The sequence below is a fragment of the Onychostoma macrolepis genome, chromosome 06 (assembly GCF_012432095.1).
Source record: "Onychostoma macrolepis isolate SWU-2019 chromosome 06, ASM1243209v1, whole genome shotgun sequence".
NCBI lineage: Eukaryota > Metazoa > Chordata > Actinopteri > Cypriniformes > Cyprinidae > Onychostoma > Onychostoma macrolepis.
The window spans coordinates 16,260,163-16,288,142 of NC_081160.1; the positions used below are offsets into that span (position 1 = coordinate 16,260,163).

At 37.7% G+C, this 27,980-nt stretch overlaps 2 protein-coding genes across 5 annotated transcripts in view; one reads left to right on the forward strand and one right to left on the reverse strand.

Moving 5' to 3' along the window:
* Positions 1 to 19,006, reverse strand: hdlbpa (high density lipoprotein binding protein a). Its single transcript, XM_058778677.1, has 28 exons — positions 18,937 to 19,006; positions 17,674 to 17,745; positions 16,025 to 16,139; positions 15,771 to 15,934; positions 13,372 to 13,587; positions 13,012 to 13,218; positions 12,647 to 12,862; positions 12,310 to 12,516; positions 12,016 to 12,123; positions 10,999 to 11,103; positions 10,798 to 10,876; positions 10,567 to 10,706; positions 10,146 to 10,250; positions 9,942 to 10,055; positions 9,101 to 9,187; positions 8,886 to 9,017; positions 8,349 to 8,567; positions 7,908 to 8,129; positions 7,553 to 7,771; positions 7,316 to 7,454; positions 5,347 to 5,495; positions 5,144 to 5,248; positions 4,851 to 4,985; positions 4,618 to 4,761; positions 4,322 to 4,501; positions 4,101 to 4,217; positions 3,871 to 4,011; positions 1 to 1,167 (listed from the first exon to the last, which is right to left on the reverse strand). The coding sequence occupies exons 3-28, from the start codon at positions 16,098 to 16,100 to the stop codon at positions 1,075 to 1,077; spliced, it is 3,819 nt and encodes a 1,272-aa protein (XP_058634660.1). The 5' UTR covers positions 16,101 to 16,139; positions 17,674 to 17,745; positions 18,937 to 19,006; the 3' UTR covers positions 1 to 1,074.
* The window catches only part of LOC131542222 (rho guanine nucleotide exchange factor 5), a 22,358-nt gene continuing 13,371 nt past the window's right edge, over positions 18,994 to 27,980 (forward strand). For 3 of the 4 annotated variants that reach the window (XR_009271683.1, XM_058778678.1, XM_058778679.1), the window contains exons 1-2: positions 18,994 to 19,148; positions 19,225 to 19,256. The gene's annotated coding sequence lies outside the window, so the exon portion shown is untranslated. The remainder of the gene's footprint in view (positions 19,149 to 19,224; positions 19,257 to 27,980) is intronic. The other variant, XM_058778681.1, reaches the window with a different exon arrangement.

The following is a 27,980-nucleotide window of genomic DNA, read 5'->3' on the forward strand; positions in this document are numbered from 1 at the left end:
TCCAGATACATTTTCAATTTTTATTTTGCTTTTTGGACAGTTTATTTTCCAGTGTTATCCATAATCGTTTCCTTTGTCATTTTTGCATAATTCTTATAAGGCTATTAAGAGGGCCAATGCTATGGTTTCAGACCAACCTGCATAGCAACTGGAAGACAAAAAGGGGCTGGACACTGACCCATTAGCAAGAATGAGTAACATGACATTACTTGACATTTCATTGGCACAAAATGGTCTTTTTTTCCATCCTTCCAAATATTATAATCTTTAATAAACATGATTTCTGAATATCAAAAACAAAATGAAAAATGTATGAGCAGTTTAGTGTACGTTTTAGAGACTTTGGGAACCTTGGGACTTCTACTTGACGAGCGACTACATCCCTGGGACTTCCAAAGCAAAATGGCAGTTTGAAAATACTTCTGTAGTGAAGAGTCCCTCTTTAAGTTGGAAAGCTGTAAAGGCTGCATGGAATCACTTCCCAGAGTTAGGGAATGAGGAACGGGGAAAGAGACGAGTGAAATGTCTGCAACAAAACGGCTACCCTAGGGAACTAGACAGAAGTACAGCTGGTTACCCATTTCCTATGAATGAATCTGACTTCAACCAGAAGCAATATCTTTCAGAGGTATACAGTATATTTTTCCCCAAACTCCATTGCAAAGGCAACTATGAGACAGAGCAGCTTAATAAACCCAAGAAATAACCTTTGTAATGAAATAATGTTTTTGTTATGGCGTCATATCAAAAATTAAACCTGGATCGCTGCAGACCTGAAGCATGGCCAGGACTACTTTTGTTTTCCTTCAATTTGTGATTCTCTTTGAAAATGCAAACATGTTGAATCACTTCACACCAATTCAGGTGAACCTTGTAAAAGGGTCACTGAAGCTTTATAAGGGCCACTGAGAGAATCATCAAGACCCTTATTAGCAGAAGTAATTTGAGCAGAGGAAATGTGCTGATATATTAGGGGACAGGGCAAGTGGTCCATCCACATCCAAATGGGTCAAATGAGGGATTATAGTAAGGGGGAAACGGGGGTTGCAACATAACCATTGAAGGACACACATTTCAAAAACGTTTGGGTCCCCATGGAGATGATCTCGCATTAGTCACAGGTGCACCAAAACTGGGGAATTCCTCAGAACTGCTCATATCGGGGGCCTAAAACCAGAAAACACAAGTGACAACAGGTTTAGTGACATTATTAGTAGTAGTATATATTTAATGCCATGTCAGCATCTTAGGTTATTTTCATGGTATAAACAATTAAACAAAATACAAGTACAACAAATACAATAAAAACCAGCAAACAAGTTACATTGCACAAGATTTTTTTTACATTGAAAGGAGTGAAATTATTTCCTTATGAAGCCAAAACTCAGGAACACACAAAACAGATGCCATGCAATAAAACTAATCTGGAGAAGAGATCTCCAAAGAGAACAAACACCACCACCCTGACAAAACTTATCTCCTTGTTCATTTACGGCCCCCTTCCTCCCTCTCCTCTCCCTCCCTCTCTCAAAAGTAAGAATATCCATATACCACGTGTGTTGTATCTTGTGAATATATTGTTTTCCCCCTTCATGTTTGGTATCGTTCTAAAGGTCTCTGTGCGATTGGTAAATTGGTCTCAATTTCACAGTAGTCACTTATAGTATGAGAAATACTGAAAACTCTTGTAGAATTGTGTTCTGCTGAGGAGGGGGTGTGTCCCCGCTTTAGGGGTCTGTGAGAATGTTTATCTATCTCCAGCCAGGTGCAACCCGGGAGCACGAGAACCTAAAAACCCAAAAGGTCTTTCATGTTTTTACAACTGATTTAAAGATTTCTTTGTTTTTGTTCAGGTAGTATTTAAGGGAAAGTTGCAAATCAGTCATTGCGATTCTGTAGCCAGATCAGCCCATAGTGTGGAGTGCATTTCATATGCTCCATACTATGTATCTTCCTGAAGTCAGGTATACATTTCTTTATTCAAAAACGTAAATTGTGTTAAACACATTGTGCCCACAGAGCACACTGTATAGTTGTTGCCATGCATTTTTGACCATGTGTCTTGTGTTAAATTAGGATAACTGTTACATGTGTGACTGTTAAATTTGTTTGTCTCCTGCGTGGAACACTAGGCTATTTTCCATATAGCCACAGTATCTATGTACAGGAGCAGGGTTGCCACGCGGCTACAATCGGATTCACAATTGCATTATCCTTTCTAAATTGGCTTCTAATCGTTTCATTATGTAATTGGCATGATACAATTTACCTGACTAATAATAAGTTATTTGATTTATTCTGATCTCTCCTGAAATCACGAGGGGCTTTCGCACCGCGTAGTTCTAGGAACTAGCCAGCAGGGTAGTTCCTAGAGCAGTGATTTTCAATCCTGTTCTTCAGAACCCACTGCTCTGCACATTTTGCATGTCTCCTTTATCTGACACACTCATTTGAGTTCATGGAGCTCTTTCCTAATGAGCTGATGATCTGAATCAGGTGTGTAAATTAGGGAGACGTGCAAAATGTGCAGAGCTGTGGGTCCCCAGGAACAAGTTTGAAAGCCACTGTCCTAGAGAACCAATTTTTGAGAACCGTTTTCCTGGTTGCGTTGGCACCGGCAGCAGGAACTCTGAAGTGGCCGACAGCGATCTTTTTGCGTGGCATTAACAAACGTCAAACCGGTGAGTGGAGGATGCTGTGATCAGAGCTGTTTTTGTTGGGTCTCTTGATAACGGAGATGGAATGTCAACGCACAATTTACGCGATTGCAAGAGCAAAAAGTTGGGCTAGGAGACTAAATTCTTTAAGACAGCTTGCAGTGTTACATATCAAAGCCGAGAAAAAGAACACAACACTGCAGACAACAGGTAAATGCAGTTATCACTGTAGCCGGTGTTTTGCGTGCATTTGGCCAATCAGCGTACACTTACATCACTGATAGTTCCTATAGAACGGTTTTAGACCCTGCTCTGAAGTAGGAGCTAATTTAGTTCCTCCAAACAGAGTTCCTGGAACTAAAACCGTTCCTAGTTCCTGCGGTGCGAACACGCCAAAAAGTGGGTAGTTCCACAATTAGTTTGGGTACCATGAAAAGGTTCCCGTGGTGCGAAAGGCCCTATTATGACCAGTAGGCTGTGAGGAGGCTTGTGTTAGCGCAAATCTACGGCCAGGATAGGTCAAACTGAAGGCTCATGAATGATAGGAGCAGTAGGCACGTCATCGGAGACCTTCCGATTTGTATCACTGGTGTTAGCAAGGAAAAGACTAAAAAAGTCCTTCCCCATTTACTCAGTCTAAGTAAACTACACTTTTTGTCATAAGCAAGCAGTAGGCAGCAGGCAAAACAGGTATTAGTCTACCTAAATCCTCTGACTAGCATCAGACTGGCGAGTTTGTCATCGTAAGATCCACGTAAGGCCAACGTGAGATTTAAGAGACATTAGGTCCCCAGTGAACGAATAACTGAAAGTATGGGATTTCCAGAATAATCAAATATCTAAATGATTATACAATCAATATCCGTGATCAGTTTTTAATTAAGAATGCTGCCTAAATTTAACGATCACTTGAAATTGGAGTCAGATTGAACACTGAGCTAGACCAAAATCGAAACTAAATCCTGATAAATTCCGAGGTGCAAGTAAGAGACTGAACACGCATTAAACCTACGACCAGGCCACTGGACTACACGTTTTGACAAATTCTAAAACTTTCTGGTAAAATTATACTAAATGACTCTTAAGTGAGTTCACTTCATAAGAGTTTCCGACATATATTAAAAGCTGAAAGACATTAGAATTACGCATAAAATTCATGAATGATTACAACCTTCCAGCACCGTGTATGGCACCGAACACAGTATTAGTTTACCTTTTCATTGCCAGTGGCCCAAGGAGCCTCCCGCACAACAAAGCCCTTGGATGGGCCTCGTGGTTCTTCCATGCTGGAGGCAGTGGAACCAGAGGGCTTCATATAGGCCATTTTGGCTTCATTTTCAGCCACGTCAGCCATCTGAGGGCAAAGATGAAAAATTACCTTTGTCAATTTTATAATAATCATTTAATTGTAATTTCTTCTGTCAAAGTATAGCATGTTCTTACATATTCCTCCTCCAGGTTTAGAAGGTGATCAATGGCTTCATCAACCTGTTCTGGACGGCCAGTCACAGTCACTAAATTGGGATCCGCAGCTCCACTCTGAGGGAATCGAACATCAACCTGAAAAAGGTAAAACAGAATATACAGACAGTTATTGAAATTGTGTATTTAAGGGGAAAAAAATAAAATAAAAATGTAATAGAAGTTAAAATTTACCATCTCACCTTAAACTCATCCATGATTTTGCGAATTCCCTTGCCACGTGCCCCAATGATGCGTGCATGGACTCTGCTGTCCAGGGTGATGTCCTCAGAGATCATTTCCTCCAGTTCATCCACTATAGCCTGAATAGCATCGCGTGCTGCCACAGCATTCTGCTCATAGCCAGTAATGGTAATCTGATCCTAGAAGACCAAATAAAAAAAAAAATAATTCCAATTTCATTTCCAAAAAGGCATGTTTCTGAATAAAAAAAAAAATAATAATAAATAAAAGTTGCTTTTAGTCTCCAGCCTGTTACCTGGTTCTCATCATTTTTTTCTGGAAACTGAATGTTGACCTCATGCTCATTGCGGATTTGGGTGATTATGGCACCCTTGCGTCCAATGATCTTGGGGTGATACTTGGGATCCACAGTGATGGTCAGCTTGAAGCTCCTGAGAGCCTGCGGACAAAAATATACATTTATAATATATAATTCACAATGCGTGATTACAAAGTGGAAATCATTTGCTATTCAGGCTTCAAACTCACCCGATCCTCCTGTTCAGCCTGTAGCTCTTTGACACGCTCAAGAAGACCCTCTTTAGCGCGGTCAAGGTGGGAGGCCAGGCCAGTAATGGAGATAACGTCAGACTGTAACTCATGAGCAGGCACTTGAATATTAACCTGGCAAGAAAATATATTTTTGTCAGGAGAGTAGGAAGAAAATCCTGTTAAATTTAGTTGTAAAAACAATGCATATCTCTAGCCATTTATGTGAATTAACACCTAAAATGCAGAAATAGATTTCGAATTCCACTGAAATCAGCTGTGCAGAGACTAACCTCAAACTCATCCATCATCTTGCGGATTCCACTTCCTTTCTGACCAATGATGTAGCGATGAAGCTCAAAAGGCACTTCCACCGCAATGGTCACTGGAACCAAAGCCTAAAGGACGAATATTTGTTATAGCATTTGACAAAAAGCACCAAGAACATACAAACAAGAACTACTGCATAGAAGGAAATTTCACTAGGGAGTCGCACCTTTAGCGCTTCAACAGCCGCTTCACATCTCTCTTTGCGGCCAGAGAGCACAATGACATCACACTTCTTTGGGACTAAAGGATCAGCAGGCTCCTTAACCTCTCCATTGGCCTCTCCATTCTCCTGAACTGGAGCATCAGCTGATGGAGCTAGAGTAAAACAAAAGTTTGCAGATTATGTGTGTGAGAGCCATAGAGGGATAGATTGGGGCCTCAGAAAACTTTAGATTAAGGCCTCTGCAAAACTCAAAAATGTAATGTTCATAGGGGACTGCAGGATGCCTTAAGTATTTACATTCTTTATATTAAAATCACAGGGGCTAAAGCAAAAAAAAACATCTCTTAAACACGGTTTAAGAGCCGTGTTTTTCTTGTAATTAGGAGCGCTTGTCCTCCTAATTTAAAATTTAGGCGCACCTTCTAATCAATAATAAAAAAATTCTGATCAAAAATTAGCCTTCTTAATACGTGGTGACATGTGACAGTGATTTACAGAGGCATTTTCTTTTTACCTTTGTAAATACATTTTTCTAATTTTATTAAATGCAGTGTTTCCTCTAGGATTTATTCCAGCTGTGGTGGCAGAACCATTTCCAATTGAATTCATTTTAACTAAAAAAAGACAAGTAAATAATGAAATAAGAACAAATAAATTAATGACAATCAATAGCACAAACAAAAACCAGATACAAATTAAATTATCAGTACTTAATTTTTTACAGTTAGGTCTAACTATAATCTGTTGCTGTCTCTTTAAGACCTCATGCACGGATCTAATCTGTTATACATGGCTCTATGCTTTTTCTTTTTAGGAGCTCTTGTCCTCCTAATTTAATTTGTACTACAGAGGTGGCACAGAAGAACACAAAAGTGGCTTGTAGGTACATTTTCAGACTTTAATGAGGCTCAGAGGTGGCATGAGTGCGCTTCATAGATTCATGTGGAGATTAATGTTTTAATTATAAAATTTTGAATACAGAAATATTAAATTTAAATAACTGAAATTATACAGTAGCCCCTCAACTGAAACCGGCAAGTCACTGATTTTATCACCGAATCATTCATTCAATTGATTCGTTCGAACGGCTGATTCATTCAGGGATGAAGCAAATGACGGTCCTTATGAACGGGTATTCATGAATCACTAGACCCATTCAAAAATGCACTTTCATTCATGAATGAAACACCGCTGTGTTTGCTTTTAGAGATGCGCAGCGGCTCAGCTGTTACTTTATTTGGAACCATTTTCATTGATATAGAGCAAAATCATGCAGTACTTGTTTATTGATCTGTTGTATTAAACCAATATCACATTTGCAATGATTATGTTCCACTCCAGGCTTTGATCACATCCCACTCAGCAGGCTGAATACACCTCGACTTTCCTTAATTTAAGGCCTATTCAAACTAAAATTAAGGCATTTATTACACTATTTGAGAAATGTAAACCCATTCACGGCCTTAAAATTATGAAAAGTGAATTTAAGACATTAAGGACAGGCAGGAACCCTGCAAATTATGGAAATCCGTCGTAGACTCGCTGCAAATAACGGAAATCAGTCGTAGCAACGGAGAACTTTAATCCCTGAAATTAATTTAACTTTATTCTAAATAAATAACTTCTCATAACTATATTAATAGCCATTAATCGCTTGACAGCACTAATAAAAACACTTGAAAACAAGCAGCTGTAGTCAATAACAGCAGCAAAACGGCTGAAAACTACTGCTCTAGATTAAAAGCTTCCCCACATCTTACTCCCAACATTAGTTTTATCAAACTGGTTTCACTGATGTATAAAAAGTAAGGGGTGACTATCAATATTTCAAATGGGCCATTTTTGCACTTCACCTTTAGTGTGTGATCATTTTGTACAAGGGAGAGTTGTGGTTTCTATTTCAAAGATAGATCAAGAAACATTTGATTTCCATGATGACCTTTTAATTATTGATATTCACTGTGGTATTTACCTTGCTGGTCTTCTCTGTCTGGAAACTTGATCTGCACATTGTGGTCTTTAGTGATCTGCTGTATGCGAGAGCCTTTAGGCCCCATTATGGAGCGGTGGAACTTCTGAGGGATCACACACTCCATGGTCACTTGAGCATCCTGCAAATTTAGAGGAACATGTAGTCTGTTACCTCTTTAAAATAGCATAAATGTGGCAGTCTGAGATTGGAATTGCATTGATTGTTACATCTACTTACCAAATCATCAATCATCTCCAGCATGCGTTTCTTTGCTGCTTCCACACAATCTTTGGCTCCCTTTAGGGTGACCTTATCGCTCTGTGAGCCAGTTCGGGGGAAACTGACTATAACACCACCATACTCGTCAGCAATGTCCCTCAGGACTTGACCACGACGTGCCACAAAGAACCGATGGTGCTTGGGATCGACAATCATGAAATCCTCTACAACGTTATCCTGATATCAGAAATATGATTTAAGAAACATTAGGGCAAATAGTATCCATTCAGAAGATTCTCATTTTTCTGAGGATCAGTGTTGGGGTAAAAAAAAACAACAACAAAAACACCAAGAGATGAACATGGGGACTAACCAAGCTCTTAATAAGTGCCTCCAGCTCCTTCTGTGCTTCTGCTACAGCTTCCTCTGTACCGATGACTGTGATCAGTTCCTGATCCTTATCATCAGCAGTAGGGAAGATAATCCTGGCACCTGTGCTGTCCCGCACCTTGCGGATATTTCCACCTCCTTTTCCAATAAGGAACTTGTGGTATTCAGGTTTGGCACGAAGCTCAACTGTGTGGCTTTTAGTTTGCTAATAAAAAACGACCACAAACATCTTTAGTCACACAATAAATGCACAGCTCTTAAGTAGACAATTGTTTCTAGAGCAATAATGACTGGCCTTGTGTTTAGAGCAGTTTGGAAACTTGTACTAACAAACCCTGAGCCCAGATGACATTCCAAGCGTAACATCAGTATTACCGGCTTTAAGTTTCAAGTTCTTGAAGGAAACCCATCCCTTCAGACATACCTTTTCTTCTGCCAGGGACAGCAGCTGTTTCTTGGCTTTCTCTACCTCCTCCGCTGGGCCTCTGATTGTCACTGCATCGATGCCAGAGCCCTCTGTTGGGAAATGGATGTGCACGCCACCACACTCCTCCATGATGGAACGCACAAAACGCCCCTTGGAGCCAATAAGGGAGTTGTGCAGTTTTGAGGGGATGGACACCTCAACCTCTGTAATATTTGCCTGCAAAAAATTAATAAATAAATACATGCATACATACATGCATGTATACATACCCTTCCATCCACATGTACTACCACTACAGGGTTTTTGAAATAAGCCTCCTATGCTTATTGCATTTGTTTTCCATTGTAATATTTATTAAAAAGTTATTTTTTCCCCGTGATGGCAATGCTGAATTTTCAGCCATTTCTCCAGTCTTCAGGGTCACATGATCCTTCAGAAATCACGTTTTGAATGGTAGTATACTTCTTAACCGTAATAAGGGAAGACTTAACTTTACATTTCAAAAATACAACAAATATCAAACAAAAACCTCACCAATTCTTTCTGAATGGCCAGGACCCTGTTTTTTGCGGCCTCACAGTTTGCCTTCTTTCCTGTGATGACAATCATTTCAGAGTTGCTGTTTTCCGCAGGCAGATCAATCTTAGTGTTAGTCTCTTCACGGATCTGAAAAAATGAAAAATAGTACCAGTAAGTAAACAGACTGAAAATGAATGAATGTGTAAGAAGTCTAAAAAGTAACTTCTTACCTTCTTTATATTTGCTCCTCCTTTGCCAATTATATTTTTGTGGAATTGCTTGAAAATGGGGACTGAGACAGAAAAGCTGTTCTCAACCTGGAAAAGAACGAAAGTAGGACGGTTTAGGAAATGCTAAAATTGACACTGTCGTATCAGACTGTTAAGCCCAAGATATAAGTTTACAAATACAGCCTTCCACAGTATACTCCATTTGAAAGCATGTATGAACACCAGCAGTTGACACATGCGCAATGTAAAGTTTCACCCTTGTCCAGTAAATCTCCAGAAGTTATGAGAATACTGTAAAAGTATGTGTGCTTCAAAAAAATTAAATTAACGGGATTCACAGAATACCGCGTACCACGTGCTGATGTCAAAATTCTTATCACGTCGCACACTGTGCGCATTGTCTATTGAATGCATTTATTTAAAAAAAAAAAAAAAAAAGTTGCAAGTTGTAAGGCCTGTTTGCGCCTAACAATAGTTTTAATAATCTAATTCTATGAGAATAGAGAAGCACATCACAGCAATAAACAAGAGAAAATAAATGGAATCACTTTCAGAACAAATTTTCCAGCTGACTGAAAATTCAGAATCCAGCCAACTTTAAAAAGGTTGAGATATAGATATATATATATATATAGAGATATATATATAGAGATATATATAGATAAGGTAATTATGTTGTGGGAAAAATAAAGATGTGCCCAGATGTTAAGTGGATCGAAACCTTGCCATTGCCTGAATTAGTGTTCCTGATATACTGATTCAAGATATAGCGATTATTGAATTTAATGAGACTTGGCAATAGAAAATTCAGGAAATTAGGGGGAAAATAATAAATGTGTACCATTTCAGCCACCATTTTCTGCATAAACTTTGTGCACTTTTCCACCTCAGTGCGAGGCCCACGCAGTTGTACAATGTCACTCTTCTGCGTTGGGTCAGGGAAGTTGATGATGACCTAAAAGGAAAAAAATAAATAAAAAAATAGTTCTTTATAAGACCGAAATGTGGCATTGAAAAAAAATGCCATGCATCTTAAAACACTTACCTCAGGGAACTTATCCCGAACTTCCTTAATTTTCTCCCCTTTCTGTCCGATGATGGCTCGATGAAAACGCTGTTCAATGATCATGTCCTTTGTACGCTCATTCTCCTGTTGAAATCATGACATTCTTAGAGACTTTCAGTCAAGAGTTGCCAGGCAACTCCAGCAAATAACCCAGAGGACTTTATACTCTGAGGCTGTAGAGCCTACGGATGTTTTTTTCCACTAACTACACACACGCACCTGACTCCAATTTAAGCATTACGCAAATAAATTTGCCGCAGACAGTAACCTAAAGTAAATCATCTAAGACAAACGCAAACGATACAAGCACATAACTGGTAAACTATAACCTAAAAAACACTGTGGAGAGAATATGGTAAACAGAGCCTGCTTTATTCAATTACATATCTATCCAACTTGCCATGCGTGACGCGAGCTCCAGCAGCTCCTTCTTGGCCTCCTGCACGCCCTGGGGGTCACCCTCAATACGGATCAGGTTGCTCTTCTCGTTGTCAGGTGGAATGCGGACTGACACTTTATGCTGCTCCTTTATGCGGTTAACTAGATGCAGGTTTAGAAAAAAGGTTTATGAAGTAACCATGAATGTGTTCACATAATATTCTGCTATAAACCTCAAAACAGCTGTTCTCACTGTTTGCGCCGCCTTTCCCAATTAAGTGTCGGTGGAACTTGGGGTCCACACTAATCTCTGTGTAGTCCATTCTGCTAACCTTTTATAAAGAATACATGAAAATCAGCCAAATTGTTTAGGACACATTGAGGCCAATATATGCCTAAATATAACAACATAAGTGAAAGCGTTTGTCACGAAATAGAGAAGTTAATGTCTTACCAGATCTGTAACAATGGCTTCAATCTGGCCCTGTACTATCTGTACATCTTTGGTGGGACCCTCCAGCGTGATCTTATCCTCTCCCTCGGTGAATTCAATGTGCACCTGTTGGTAAACACAGAGCATTGTCTTACTGACCTGATATTTCAAATGGTTCAAAATTCAGTAATTTGTTTATCCTCATTTGGTTCCAAACCTATAAAACTTCCATTCATCTTTCAAACACAAATGAAGAAATTTTAATAAAACCGGAGGAATTTCTGTCCATCCATTCATAGTCCATTCCACCAAAACTTTGATGCTTCAAGAAGTTCAGACAATTTTAAAGAGTTATCCATATCAATCAAGCAACTTAAGTTTCTAAAAAGACACTTAAATAGGATAAATATTTATTAAAGATCAAGTGTGTTTTCTTGATGTTTAAACCAATAGTTTGTTCTTCATCAAGCAAAAACGATTGAGCTTCCATTTGATCAATGTATCTACATTAATAAATGTTCATATGCATACAATAGGCTAAATTCAGTTCATCACATCTGTTCAGAAGTGTCAATTAAAGGATTCATATGGATTCATTTTAGCATGTCTTTGGCTATTTGAAGCGTCAAGATTGGTGTAAAAGTATTTTAATGCAGGAACAGAAATCTCAGATTTCATAAAAAATTTGTGTTTTGTGAACAAACAAGACACTGTTTTGTCGGGTTTGGAACAACATGAGGGTGTATACAACATACTCATACAATAGCATCTGGCTATGTATTATTTTAATAGACTAATACAAAATGAACTAATGCATTTGCAACTCTTGGGTGTTTTGGATGTAGATTCCAGTGTCATTCTAAACTACCTGTGCAGGTTGACGCAACTACGGTGACCTTTGTACTGTCACTCTGACATGTTACTCTGGTCAAAAACATCGACTGAATATTTGCCACATCTACACATTTCCCTCACTGAGCAAGACAATGGAGAAATCTGGCTTAGCACTCTGACTTGATTAGCGGAAAGTTGACTCGCCTTGGGCATTTGCTGTGTGATCTTTGCCAGATTCTGTCCTTTCTTGCCAATAATGAAACGATGAAGCCAAGAGGGAGCAGAGACTGAGGACACAGTGTAGCTGTTGGCCTGTAAAGAAGAGGAGAAAAAAAAAAAAAAAGGTCAAAGGTTACACAGTCAAATTGATAGCATTTCTGCAGTAATATTTTCAATACATTACCTAAATTAAAGCTAAAAGAGAAAAGAGCAAAAGAGCTCGAGGGAAGGAATTCTTGTACGGAAACATGCAGGGGGGAGGAAAACGAGCTTGTTTACCTTGGCATACACTTCAGTGAGTGCCTGGCCCAGCCGGTCTGGCTCCCCACGCAGGATTACTGTCTCTGAGCTGCTGTCGAGGGGTGGGATCTCGACCGAGACGCCGGTCCTGTCCAGGATCTCTTGCAGGGTGTTACCCTTAGGCCCAATCACATACTTGTGCTGAGATTTCTTCACCTCCACTGCAATAGTGGTAGCATTCTTCTTCTGAAATGAGCAAAAAGCCACATTTAAAATCACTACTTCTTTCAAAGAAATTCAGCCCTTTGTTTCAGAAGCATACTGTGGATTTTGGAAAAGTCAACAAAAATCCATTCATTATTCTGTCATTGCTCACCTTCTCCTCATAAATCTTCTTGATCTTGGCTATGGCCAGGGCCACCTGCTCTTTCTCCCCAGTGATGACGATCTCAGTTTTGTTCACACTTGGTGGAGGGACATTAATGCGGGCTCCTGTCTCCTGCATCAATTCCCCCACCAGCTTGTTGTAAGCTCCAGTGATGAAGGGATGATACACCTTTTCAATGTTCATTCTCTCCACAGCACGCTTATCCTGCAATGATATAATGAAACCATCATTTACGATGTTGTTGTTTACTCAATAAATGAGTAAATAAATTATTAGCACTATCCCACATCATCTGATTTGTAACTGTGATAAGCAAAAAAAACAAAAGCTTAAACTGAAATGACGTTTCAGACCTGCTCAGCAGAGATGAGCAGGATCTCATGCTTGGCCTTCTCCAAGCCTTCCTTGGTTCCAGAGATCTTGATGAGGTTACTGGGGTCTTCGGGTCTAGGGATCTGGATCTTGGTGGCAGTCTTCAGCTCGAGCTCCTGCAGCTTCTCCCCACTCTTGCCAATGACAAAGCGATGATGTTCTTTGGGGATGGCCACAGTAGCTGAAGCCTGTAGTCAAGTAAATACAGAAGTTACAAATATTATAATTAAGGCTTACACAGACAAGCTGATAAGCATTCTCATGTTATCTTCATGACCAATAGCAATAAATCATTGATATTAAAACCCTATACTATTTTATTATATAATATTTCATATTACCTGAGTCTGCAGTCGGGACACAATCTCTTTGCGGGCTTTCATGACTGCGTCATGCTTCCCAGAGACCATTATGGAGAGGCCTTGGTCTTTAGCCATGGAGAGTTCCAGGTGGGCTCCAGTCTTGTGCATAATGTCAAGACAAACTTTAGCCTGGTCTCCTTCTCCAAACTGGTTTATGTCCTTGTACTTGCGCTCTTCCAGAGGCACATGGAAAACCTGTATTTATCAAAGTGGAAACCAGTCAAACCCTTGAATCAATATTCCCAATATGGTTGTGCCGATAGACGATAGTATAGTGTATCGACAATAGTCAGAGATATTGCCTGTTGCTGATGCCTTTGACAACAGCGAGTAGGGATGGGTACAGAGAACCGGTATTTTTTTGGACCGGTACGTAATTGAGTCAATACCGGACTACCGATAAGCTTCAGGACAAACGATACCGTTATCGATACTTGCGTTGTTTTATCTCCATATACTTCAGTGTTAACGGCGAATTAGAAGCTGCTGCTTGTCATTTTCCTTCACTGAATGATGTGGCCGACATTTGCTCGACGTGCGTGTGATATCCATGTGCATGTGTGGTGTGTGTTTGCGTGCAATCAGTCATCGCACCAAGAGTGAAACGTTCCAAAGTGTGGGCTCACGTTACAAAACTATACGACACCAGTGTCAAATGCAATATGCAGTAGTGTAATAGTGAACAAAGGAGGCAACACTAGTAATATAATGAAGCATTTACTAACAAAACATCATCTACCTCAAGCAGTGTGCTGTATTTACTATGTCTCCTGGCTCCAGCTCCGACTGCAACTCGCGAGACATTCACTTCAAATGTTGATTCAGCGGTATAGTTACACTCACGAGACACTGCACTTATTCGCAATCACAAAAGTACATTATTTGCATGTGCTTTACAGCCTTGCCGGTTAAACATTTCATTCGCGTGCTGTTCTGACGTGCGCTTATTCAGAGCGCATAACGTTACACCTGAAACGTTACACCTGTACACTAAAAGGCCGGTCAAACAGCACGATTACTTTGTTATCGTCTGATTGCAAGGTTTACATATAAACACAGTTACTCATGTCTAAAGTGAAAATAAACAGTTGCGTGCAGGTCTTAAAAGGCACAGAACTAAACATGCTGCCAATTGTCATTAAAGGGATAGTTCACCCAAAAATTAAATCACTGTCATGTTGTACCAAACCTGTATTAATTTTTATTCTTGTGCTGAACACAAAAGATGATATTTTGAAGACTGTGGGTAACCAAACAGGTGCTGGTCCCCACTGACTTTGTGGGGTATGGAAATTACTGGGGACAAGCAACTGTTTGGTTACCCACATTCTTCAAAATAACTTGTGTTTATCAGAAGAAACTCATTCAGGTTTAAAACAACCTTGCCTTGCCTAAATGACAATTTTCATTTATGGGTGAACTATTCCTTTAATATTAATAAAATAAAACACAGAGAAAAAGAACTCACTGCTCCTGACTGAAGAACTTTAATACAGTTGCTAAAGTTTAGCAGTAATAAAATAACTTGAAATTTTCAACAACTTTTCACATCATATCTTTTTGCACCAAATAGTATCGGTATCGTTTACATTTTACAAAATTTAAACGATACCCATCTTTAACAGCGAGACAGTTATTATTATTATTATTATAATAATACTATCCAATTAATATTAGGGCTTAATTATTCCATCATATTTCTTTTTCCTCGTTTTTACAGTGTTGCGCATTATAACCAATAACACACAATTCTGTTTATCACATTAAAAATGTTAGACTGCTTTTAACTTTACGCTGGAGTTGGCTCACTTTTTGGCAATGAAAAAGTAAATAATTAAACTAGCGTAATACTGTGTATCGGCGATCTCACAGGCTGACAATAGGACGATATGACAAGTAAGGGATAATCAACGGCTAGCTGTGCATTAAACGATTTGAATCCACAACATGGAGGCGAAGAATCACCCGATGCGCAGTGGTTGCCTCCGCGAAGTGCATTCAAATAGTTTAATGCACAGCTAACCATTGATTATCCCGTTTACGCCATGGTCATTTCCCAGCATTCACATATTAAAGATGTTAACAATATTTGTGCTGCAATATTTGACCGGAACGATAAAAATGACGGTTATTTTCATCTGTATTACTATTCAACTGTAACTGTGTGTGTTACTATGGTTACCAATGTTTATAGGAGCGCATTAATATAGAACATGATTAAACTGACCTGGAACTACCCGTGCAGTTCAAAGAATTTAATCAACACCTGCCAGCCAATCCGAATCAAGTATTCAGACAGACCATTGCATAATTGAGCATATCGCCCAACACTAATTCCCGAGGTACGATAGTGGCTGTAACAAGCTTGATCACTGTACCTGGGTGATTATTGAGGACTTGAGAGGTTTGATCTTAGTCGTCCAGGCATTTCCAGTCTCCTGTACCCCCTCTGGCAAAGGCTTTTCAGGCAGAGGGGGAAAGGCATCCTTGTAGGTGGGAAGGCTATCCTCATCTTCAGCACCACTAGGGCCTGCCACAGCAGCTAATAGGAAGAGAGAGGTACAACATACAACATTAACTTTGCCAGAGAATGGTTACTGGCAAGTCAGAAATGGCTAAAATGGCCACATACCTTTGACCTGCTCTGGCAGAAGGCCACTGCGATGCTCATTAAAGCTTTCTTGCGTAAGTACAGCGACTGAGCTCATGGTCGAAATCCCACGTTTACACGGAGTCCGAGTGTGCCACTAAGAGAAAAAGATAGCATGTAATTACTGCATAAAGTAACAGTGTTTGGCGTATCTGTTGTAATTACAACAGAGATAAGACAAAATACACACTGGCAGTTAAAACCCAACCATTTATCAACATGGGTGGAGCTGAAATCTTTTCACAACATTAAAAAAATAAAATAAATTTACATCTATTTTCCATGTTACTAATCTTACTGGGAACAATTAATACACGTAGGTTTAAATTTGATGTTTTGCCCTGTTATTTTTTTATCAAAATGTCATAACTAAATTTTGTGGTGAAATTGACACTTCTCTGCTGCCGACTTCTCCAAACATTTAATCCACTTAAACCCAACCCATTCCTTCAAAACTGCCACCATCCAACCAGGAATCAATGGACCGAAGTCCCAATCCAACTTTTTTTCCTTTTACAATAACCCATTTAATTTTGATGTATGTCACAATACAGAAAACGGTTACTACTTCGGTTTCATCACAACTTTGAAGAAAGGGGAGGAAATAAGCAATACTTTGGAAAATAACTTGATTTCACAAAACGATGAGATTTGTTCTAAACAATAAGAGAAAGCTATCAGTAGAAGCAATTTTAATGCGACTGATCCATTTTGTGGAAGGTCAAAGTTGCCTGTCTGTTACCTTGGCCAAGGGCTAATTCTAAGCCACGGAGTTAGTTGAACGAACTCTAAAGCTAAGAGGATTTACCCACTAACCCTTATTTGCTGTACCCCTCGTATGTAGAGCAGCAAAAATAATGTTTCTACTTTGTAAATAAAAGTTCCACAAAGCACGCTCTCATTTAATTGAAAACATGCATGCCACACCTCAGTGAAATATCTACTAGGCAGACTGCTCCCCTACACCCAGTACAGGACTCTTAAGAAAACGACAAGATTATAAATGCTGAGGCTACGGTTACAGCCATGAGGCCTTGAGCCCTGAAAGACCACTCATTCGACGTCAAAGACTAACACAGCTCTTCAAGAGTAATACAAAGTAGGTAGTGAAAGTGGTGTGCGAAGTGATACAGTAAAATGGAAGACTATCATCTATAGATGAGGTAACCATCACTCGCGTATTAAGTCATACAACATTCCTTCCAGTTCGCTCTGACAATCTGGCCCCTCAACCCCCACAAATGCAAACTCCAAACCTCACAGTGCAAGGCTGTTTTACTGTGCTTCTCTGCATGCCCCTGCCAGGGCCTCTTCCTCTACAGGCCTCCTAAAGACTTGGACCCAGAGGCTAAACACTTCAGACACATACAGCTCAAGGCACAAGCACTCCAAGGGAACTGATCCACAAGCCAAACACTAAAAATCAAACACTTCAAATGCTCAAATGACTAGTTTTATATAACACACTTAAATCATATGATCACTCATAAGATGTGATTTGATCTTAAAAATCAGGCTGAACAACTTGTGACCCATGGGTATAAACAAGACAAACAAGGAGCTTGAGGTTCAAAGCAAACATTAGGCATGTCAGCAATTTAATAGAAAAAGACAGTGGTCAATAATCTTACCAGCTAAATGGTCAGTTACCAGATAATCCGTCCTGTAAAGCTGCCGGTACGTGTCAGCCTGCCAGCTTTTGCCTAAAATCAAAACAGAAAAAAAAGAAAAAGAAAAAATGAGAATGTCTCCAATGATGCAAAACCACTTTAGGTTGCCCGAACTTAGTTACACGTGGCATGATTTATTTGCATTTCTTAAGACCTTGCATAAATCTTATTTAAATACACGCAAATGTGATTCATTAAATTAAATTGGAAATAGGAACTAAAGGAGTGATTCAGTCACCAACTTGTTAGTGTTCCTTACACAAGGGTTTCAAAATATTAAGTCATCAACACGCTCGAAATAATACATTCGCAAATAAACGTATATAAAGACCGTGAAACATGCAAAACTACACAAGAAAACAAATTGTTTCTTTAAGTGTAGAAATGGCCCAGCGGCTCTCCGACTTGCTAACGTGGCCATTCCTGCGTATGTCAGATTTAAATATGGCGGATTTACATTCGCTCTTAGAATGACAAAAAAAGCATCTGTGGAAATAGTTTAACACAAATGTAATAAAGAAATGTTTTGTGTGTGTAAAAACGAGTTTCGTATGTAAAAGGTTCACCCTGTTGTATACATGCGCGCTACATCAACTCATGACACGCCATGCTAACGGCTAACAGAGAAGGAAAGACGGATTTCTCGTTTAACACTTCATAATTTCACAATTATTCACATCTAAAAATACTTGAATTACGAGAAGGGTGGATGGGTACATACTTAATCGAACTAATAACGTGTGTTGTTGGAAAATACGACAGTTCTTTTGCTTTGCGGCGATGAAAAACTTGTCCTGGCTAGACACCAACTCCAGTAAACTTTGAGCTGCGCGTGCGCGATAGTGACACGTACACCAGCTAGCGCTCGCGCTAACACACACTGGATTAGGAAAACTTTACTCGTATCGATCCTTTATAAACCTAATGTTCCGAGAATGACAACGTCTCACAAGTGTACACTGAAAACACGGCCTTTGCAGACGGGCCAATGTGAATGTTTAGTCAAGATCAGCATTAGTGACTGACTGTCCACACAAAGTCCACGTAGGCATTAGAGCAAAGGGTGAAACAGTGGGGAGAAATTGACATGGAGTCGAGCCAGAGCACATTTTCATGGCAAAACATTCAGAACGATGTGCGTGTATCAGAAGTCAAGAAGAAGCGACACAGACTTTCGGATGTATCATGTACATAGATTGATTTGCGGAACGAAGAGTGACTTACTTGTGTTTGTGTTCCCGTCTGCCCTGTGTGGTGCAGAAGCTCGTAGTGAAACTCCACTGGCGAAAGGGAGGAGCAGCAGTCTGTGGGTTATATAGCTCAAGCCTCCTCCAATCACATTCCCTCACGTCACATTGCCAGTACAGATCATACAAGTCTTTCTGAAAAGGAGCGGCTGTAACATGTAGCGGTGGAGGGGATTCGGATTCATCTCAGTGAGTGTATTTTGAGTCTTTACACCAGAAATATTTTGCATCTTTTCACCAGTTTCCGCGTTTGTTCTTTCCGCAGGTTGCATCAGCAGCAGCAGTTGGTGGCGACAAGTGAGTGCATCATTGTTTATTATGAATCAGTCAATGAATTATTCCTCAATAAACAACGAGGGAAGTCAAAATAAGTCATACTGTGTTAAAACCTTGATTAAAAGTACTTTATTAAAACATATGTGCAAATATAACGTTACCAAAAGCGTTTATCTACTAAGTAACTAAAATGGATTGGTATTTGAATCTTTTAAATTCACTGATTCGTTCATTCGTTTTGAGGTGACACCAGCAGTAGGTGGCAATAAGTGAGTGTATTTTGAATCAGTTATAAAATTCTTCAGTAATAAACACCACCAGTTATTAATTGTTTAAACACTAACCAAGGTCAAAACAACCCATACTGTCATTTACACTAGTCAACATTTGAAGTGGATCAAAACCTTTTATCAAAGTTGTCCTAAAACCAAAATGCATTCTTGTCTGGACAACTTGATGAACTTTCTTGATCCACTTACTATATTAAGATGAACAAATATATTAAAAACGTAAAGGGGTAGTTCACAAAAAAAGAAAATACTCACTCTCAAGTTGTTACAAATCTGTATGAGTTTATTTCTTCTGCTGAACTTAAAAAATATTTTGAAGAATATTGGTAACCAATCATGACCATAGGTGCTGGTCCTCATTATAAAAAAAAAATTAAAAAAAATGTACTAGTGTTTTGAGTCATTTTAGTAACTCAAATCTTTCGACTCAAACTTCTCATCAAAAGATTCATTCAGATTCATTCACTGGCCATGGTGTTTGTGATTCTCATAGCATGGTTAAGCAAAAATGTAGCACAGCTTAAAAATAATGTAATGGAGGGGCATCGCTACGGTTTCTGGGGCCCTTAGTTTTTATTGCTTTGGGGCCCCCATGAGTAGAAATTGGTGTCCATGTCCTTCTAGCTAGAGTTCACTGGGGCCCTCGAGGGGGATCTTTGATGTACACACACACACACACACGTTTGTTTTTGTGAAAAGTGGGGACATCCCATAGGTGTAATGGTTTTTATACTGTACAAACTGTATGTGCTATTGACCTACACCAACAATACACCTAACCCTACCCCTTACAGGAAACTTTGTGCTATTTCAGATTTTCAATACACTCCATTCTGTTTGATTTATAAGTATTTTGAAAAGTGGGGACATGGGGTAATGTCCTGAAAAGTCACTTTCTCCTTGTAATACCTATGTCATACCCTTGTCATTATACAAATTTATGTCCTCATTTGTCACAAAAACGCACACACACAGTCTGGTTAGCTATCCTTAAGGACTCTCTATAGGCGTAATGGTTTTTATACTGTACAAACCGTATTTTCTATCGCCCTACACCTAAACCTACCCCTTACAGGAAACTTTGTGCATTTTTACTTTCTCAAAAAAACTTATTCTGTATGATTTACAAGCTTTTGTATTCATGGGGACCTCAATTTATGTCCCCCACCGTGACACGAGTCCCCATGAGTGTGTATTCAAGTTTAAGTCCCCACCAGGATATGTAAACCTGTACACACACATACACACTCATGTAAAGCAAAAACACTGGTACCACAGAGGTAATAATCGCAATGTTTAATTACCTAAAACCATAAATGATAAAATACTTTTCTTTCTTTACTTGTGTCATGGCCATTACATTATATCCATATGTCCTCTGGTGCTCTTTTGACTGAAACATTTTCTATTTTAAATTTTTAAAAATCACAACTTCATCGGAATGGTATGAAACTTGGTGACTTTTATGCAATTTGGAATGTGAACACATTGAGGGCTTGATTCAAGCAGGCTAAGTGGTCATAAAAAAAAAAAATAGTCACACTTGTGCTCTTCGGTCAAAAATGACCAACCATAGGAAATGAATGGGAAATTGACAAATCTACAAATCGGCCACAATGCAGAAAAAAAAGTACACAGCAATGATGGGGTGAAACTCTAAAACATCAAGAGTGCAAAACCAGCACATCCACTTACAAGCACAAGCACACGCGTACACACACACACACTTATACACACACACACCTATGAACTGGTGTGACTGTAACCCAGCAAATATATAAAATAAAAGCAATAATTCAACTACAATGCAGTAAAAAAGTGGACAGAAAGGAAGGGGTTACACTCTAAAACATCAAGAGTGCAAAACAGACACATCCACTCACACACACATACACACACTCACAGACACACACACATACACAAATATACACATTCAAATGAATTGGTATGGTTAAAACCATATAGCCATAACAACTCAGAAAACTGAAATAAGAGGTTGAAATCAGATCAGACCCAGAAGGATTAAACTGTGATAAAACATTCCTGTTCGTTTTTGTTACTTTTTATAGAATTTTAATATTTTGTGTAACAAAATGCTTTCTCTGTGTTCAGGTTTGACTGTAGTAATAATAATTCAAAAACTGATGCTTTAAATCAACATTTCAAACCAAAAAAAAAAAAAAAATGATCTAAACCTTTACAAAAAGTTGTCTTTGAAAATGTCTAAATATATATCCAAACCCACAGCTTAATAAAAATAAGTATTTATGTCTAAAAACAATTAGAGAATTTATAGGCCTTTTATATAGAGCTATGTAAGAATCTATGGGCTAAATCATGGAATTGCAGATGTTTTTCTTATTTTACTCCCACCAGATGGCACTAATCTGGCTTCAGAAATTGGATTTTAAAGGCATTGACTCTATTTTAACATGAAATACTGCCATAATTGAAAAGTAATAAAAATATTAAAAAAATATATATATATATATATATATATATATATATATATATATATATATATATATATATATATATAATTTTTTTTTTTAGGTGTCCGTCATAAGTGTGACTCCCAAATAAGGAGCACCAGAGGGTAAAAAGACAATAGTTTGTCTTGTAGCTAATTACATCATTTTCTATTTAAAATATTGATATCTTCACATGATGCAATCATGATCTCACACAGTGATAAGATAAAAAAATTAAATTAAATCAGTGAGGCATGTATTGGCTGCTGGTTGTATAGTTTTTTTATGAAAACTTGAATCTGTGTCAGTAGTTTGGTGACTGACATTATTTGGTCACATGTTTGTTCTGATAGACAGCAAGGAAAGACAAAGCTTAATGCTAATGCTTAGTAGACTAGCAAAATAATAGGATTATCCACCAAATTAGACATACACTCATCCTCCACAACCATAAACAAAATATATGCAAGTTAAATAAAATAATACCCAGACTACATTAAGGGTATTGGGTAAATCACCCCAGAGCTGGTGTTTATAATTTACAGAAATGTCCTTTTTTTTTTTTTTAATTCCGCCTTTGTAAATGCTTTTACATATTGTTAGGGCCTATGGAGTTTCAATGTCAAATTTTGATTTTAAAGATTTTTTTAACATTTTTTTACAGTTTTGGGTTGGGTCACTATTTAATTGCAAAGTGGTTGCAAAGTCCTATAAAATAGCACTTTCTCTAGGGATAATATGCTAAACATAGATCTATGACAATGTGGTAAGACGGTAATAAGACCATCATGAGTCAATCAGAAATTGCATACAAACGTTCTGTAACTGAATCTAAGTTATTGATTTTCACTGTTTTTCTTGAACGATTTAAGCACTGCTTGAGCACACAACATCCATTCGCTCTGCCCCGTGTCATTATCCCAATCTCAGAAGAGTAGGTGATATGGTGACTGCAACCTCTCATTTGCTCTTGTGAGGTTTTGTGGGAAATACTACTTTGAAATACTACACTTTCAGTGTAGCAGTTTAATTATGATTTGGAAAACTTCATACAGTAGGCACAATGCTGCCAAATCATAAGTTTCATTGCATTCATTCAATTGTTTTTCTATACATGCAAAATAGGGATGATAGAGCTTTTTTTCTCAGGATATATACTGTATGACCTATGGAAGTTATAAATTCTTCCCATGAAATTAGTTATTTTGACTTTTAGTTCAGGGTTGGCAAGAAAATTTAACATCATTTCAATTTAATCAATGTATAATCATTTTAATAGAAAGGAAAAATACTCAAACCTGAGTGGTCAGTCCCTCTTCATTGCTGATTTAATAGCATTAAATGAGTTCTAGAATATGACAGGAAACATTTCATGTTTTTCATGTTTTCGGCAGTATGCTTTTCAGGTATTTGAGGTCCATATTGTTATTGCAGATTTACAATGTGAAGATCAACTAGTTGCAGTAGTGCAAAGTTACATCCACAAGATGGGGACCGATTCCTCTCATTCAACAGATGTTCAAAATACTGACTCTTTCAGTGCTTTCAACTACTGTGACTTTTTAGTCGGAAATGGAAGATGAGAACCTCTTTTCCCAGTGTACCAAAAGCCCTATCAACCTTTTCTGTTCTATCAAACAGTGCAAGATAATAATGCACAGACTAAGACTGACCTTCCAATCAAAGACGTAACAACTTCATACAAAAGGATAGCTATATATTTTTTGATTACATCGTGCTACTGTATATATTATATTCACTAAGTAATATAAATAACTACATATATATTTATTGCATACTGCATATGTAATTATTCACTTAGTACTTACAAATCAATCATATTCCACTGCTGCTAAACTTTACGTATACGGATATGCACAGATTAAAAACAGAATTGACAGATGTAATAATTATACAATACAATAATAAGTGTTAAATGAAACATTTAGGCCTTCATATACTGCTATGGGGCATTGCTAAGAAAATAATAAAGAAAATTATATGTACAGTATCATACGAAAGTTTGGGAACCCCTTGCAGAATCTGTGAAAATGTGAATAATTTTAACAAAATAAGAGACATCATACAAAATGCATGTTATTTTTTACTTAGTACTGTCCTGAGTAAGATATTTTACATAAAAGATGTTTACATTTAGTCCACAAGACAAAAAAAATAGCTGAAATCAGTAACGCATGGATATGTATTGTAAAAAAATAGCTGAAATTATTAAAATAACCCCATTCAAAAGTTTGGAAACCCTTGGTTCTTAATACTGTGTGTGGTTACCTGGATGATCCATGACTGTTTGTTTTTTTTTTTTTGTGATGGTTGTTCATGAGTCCCTTGTTTGTTCTGAACAGTTAAACTGAGCACTGTTCTTCTGAAAAATCCTCCAGGTCCTGCAGAATCTTCAGTTTTCCAGCATCTTTTGCATATTTGAACCCTTTCCAGTAGTGACGGTATGATTTTGAGATCCATCTTTTCACACTGAGGACAATTGAGGGACTCAAACACAACTATTAAAAAAGGTTCTAACATTTACTGATGCTCCAGAAGGAAACACAATGCATTAAGAGCTTTTGAACAGGATGAAGATGTCCAAATTTTTCTTATTTTGTTGAAATATAATTTTTTTCCCATTTAGTACTGCCCTTCGGAAGCAACAGAAGATACTTGCATGTTTCCCGGAAGACAAATTAAGTACAATTTACCTTGATCTTCAAATTCAAAAAGTTTTCACCCCCCGGCTCTTAAAGGGATACTCCACCCCAAAATGAAAATTTTGTCATTTATCACTTACCCCCATGTCGTTCCAAAACCGTAAAAGCTTTGTTCGTCCTCGGAACACAATTTAAGATATTTTGGATGAAAACCGGGACGTTTGTGACTGTCCCATTGACTGCCAAGTAAATTACACTGTCAAGGCACAGAAAAGTATAAAAAACATCGCCAAAATTGTCCATCTGCCATCAGTGGTTCAATCTGAATTTTATGAAGCGACGAGAATACTTTTTGTACGCAAAGAAAATAAAAATAACATTTATTCAACAATTTATCTCCTCTCTGTCTCTCTGTGTCAGCGTAGCGCCATTTTGGAGAGCATCCGATGGACGCAAAGTGCGTACGCTATTCTCTGTCATCAGTAACGCATGGATACGCTGTTTCCGTTCAAATCAAAGCGTAAATAAACGTACAATACATATCCATGAGTTACTGATTTCAGCTATTTTTTTGTCTTGTGGACTATATGTAAACATCTTTTAAGGAAAATATCTTACTCAGGACAGTACTAAATAAAAAATAACATGCATTTTGAATGATCTCTCTTATTTTGTTAAAATTATTCATACAGAATATTTATATATTTATATTCATGCAAAATTATTATAAGATTCTGCAAGGGGTTTCCAAACTTTTGCATGCCACTTTATGTATAAAATGTATTAACTTGATTTAAATGGATAGTTCACCCAAAAATGAAAATTCTGTCATTAATTACTCACCCTCGTGTTGTTTCAAACCCATAAGACCGTTCATCTTCAGAACACAAATTAAGATATTTTTGATGAAATCTGAGAGCTTTCTGACCCTCCATAGACAGCAAGGGTCCTGTCACATTCAAGGCCCAGAAATGTACCAAGGTTGTTTACGTGCAGATCAAAGCGCGCGCCAGAGATTGTCTTCTAGTGGCTTTGGCACGTGCATGCGTCGACTCTCCAAAATGGCGCTAAGGTGAAACGGAGGAGGAAAATTGTTGAATAAATTCATTATAATAAAGTCGCACACAAAAAGCATTGTCATAGCTTCATAAAATTACAGTTGAACCACTAATGTCACATGGACTATTTTGTTGACATTCTTGGTACCTTTCTGAGCCTTGAACATGTTGTCTATCCTACCGTAAATATATTTTGTGGTCCAGGGTCACAATTTGGAATATGTCAGCTTCATAAGAACGTGGTGTTTTTTTCTGGGAAACACCATATGGAAGAGATGTGTAAAATATTGAAAAGTAAACACCTTACCTCTATAACTACACCTATGTTTCTTATTAAACAACACAAGTACAACTAAATGAAAATTGGAGATACAGTATGTATGAAAGGGTCAATTTAATTTTCAATAAATAAACTTTCAATTGATGTATGGTTTGTTAGGATAGGACAATATTTGGCTGAGATACAACTACTGGAAAATCTGGAATCTGAGGGTGCAAAAAAAAAATATATATATATATATATTGAGAAAATCGCCTTTAAAGTTGTCCAAATGAAGTTCTTAGCGATGCATATTACTAATCAAAAATTACGTTTTGATATATTTACGGTAGGAAATGTATAAAATATCTTCATGGAACATGATCTTTACTTAATATCCTAATGATTTTTGGCATAAAAGAAAAATCGATAATTTTGACCCATACAGTGTATTTTTGGCTATTGCTACAAATATACCCGTGCTACTTAAGACTGGTTTTGTGGTCCAACGGAATGCCATTCCAACCCAGCCAAAATCTCCTGTCTTTTTGACTATATATTGCTCTGATAGTTTGACTAGTTTTATGTTATGATTTTTATAACAAAATCTGTATTTTTTAATAACCCAAATTTAAGTTACACTAAGGATGCATTATGAGTGGATTCCAGACTTCTTACCTGATTGACTTTACACTGGCATGTCGGGACGGAACTTCTTTTTTTTCCCTCCCCTCTCTTTTGAAGTCGAGACAGTTACAAGGAATAGAGTTGTGTCATGGAATCACATGGCATTCCCACTGTTAGTTAGACTCAGTTAGTGTTGGCTGAGGGTATCAGTTTATTGAGTTTGCGAAGCATCAAGAGGAGGACAACATTTCAGAATTAAAAGCAGTGAATACAAACTGAGGTAAGTGGAAGTTTTTGTTTACTTGATATTAGTTTTAATAATTATTTTAATATAATATGGGAATATATGTTTATGTCTTATTGTAATACAATAATGCATCTACTATATGGCTAGTATCCAATATCAAGTGTATTTACAGAAACATTGATACAAAATTTAAATTGTGAGGTTTAAGAGATGAGAAACAGTGTGAAAGTAATGGAAGTAAGATGTTTAAATAAATACATACATACAGTATATATATATATATATATATATATATATATATATATATAATGGTTTTTGCTTGTATAAAGACATTTTAAACCATTACATATGTGTTGCATTCTCATATGCACATATCCAAGATGCATCTTTCTTATCTTCCATCTGTTGTGTCTTGGAAGTTGGTGAAAAAGAGATTTGACATGGATTTCAATGAGTATTGGGCACACTGACTGCATTGTTGACTAAGGTCAGCCACTTGTTACATTCAGTTGTCCCAAGATGAATTACTAATTACTAGATGACTATTAACTACTGTAATGTAAATACATCAAACTACTGAAGTACTAAAATTTGTTTTGTACCTTTACAGTATATTACTCTGACAACCTCCAAAAATACAGGTGGTAATGAGAAGTTTGCTGTTTAGGTTTTTCAAATTCATTAAAAATGTAATTTCAATTTAACTTTTAAAATTAATTAATCAAATAATTTTTTTAATACGGTGCATGTTTACCTTAATAAAACAAATGTGCAGTTCTTGATTGAGGCAGTGGCTGAATTTTACCTACAAGCTCATCTTGCCCTTCCTACCCATAAAAACAATTATTCTATTACTGGGCATGTTGGTTTTTCCTTCTTTTTCAATCATTGGGACATTTATGGAAAGTGGGAAATTTCTACATTCCATTATAAAGGTGACTTAGTTAGCAGAAAGCCTAAGGACACTGCTTGACTCAATTTAGTAGGAATGTCTTAGATGATTCGGTATAGCTGAGTTGACAACAAGCGGAGACATGTGTGACCGGATCTCCTGAGATGGGAAAAGTGGGAAATCCCGACATCAGCTCTTTTCACAACATGATCCAGCTGTGACCACAAAAAGGAAATTA

Coding starts and splice junctions, on each gene's coding strand:
- hdlbpa (XM_058778677.1), bottom strand. CDS start 16,100: ATGAGCTCAGTCGCTGTACTTACGCAAGAAAGCTTTAATGAGCATCGC. Junction 9,188..9,941: donor AGAAAATGGTGGCTGAAATG/GTACACATTTAT, acceptor GTTCTTTTCCAG/GTTGAGAACAGCTTTTCTGT. Junction 7,455..7,552: donor TGGAGATGATTGATGATTTG/GTAAGTAGATGT, acceptor CTAAATTTGCAG/GATGCTCAAGTGACCATGGA.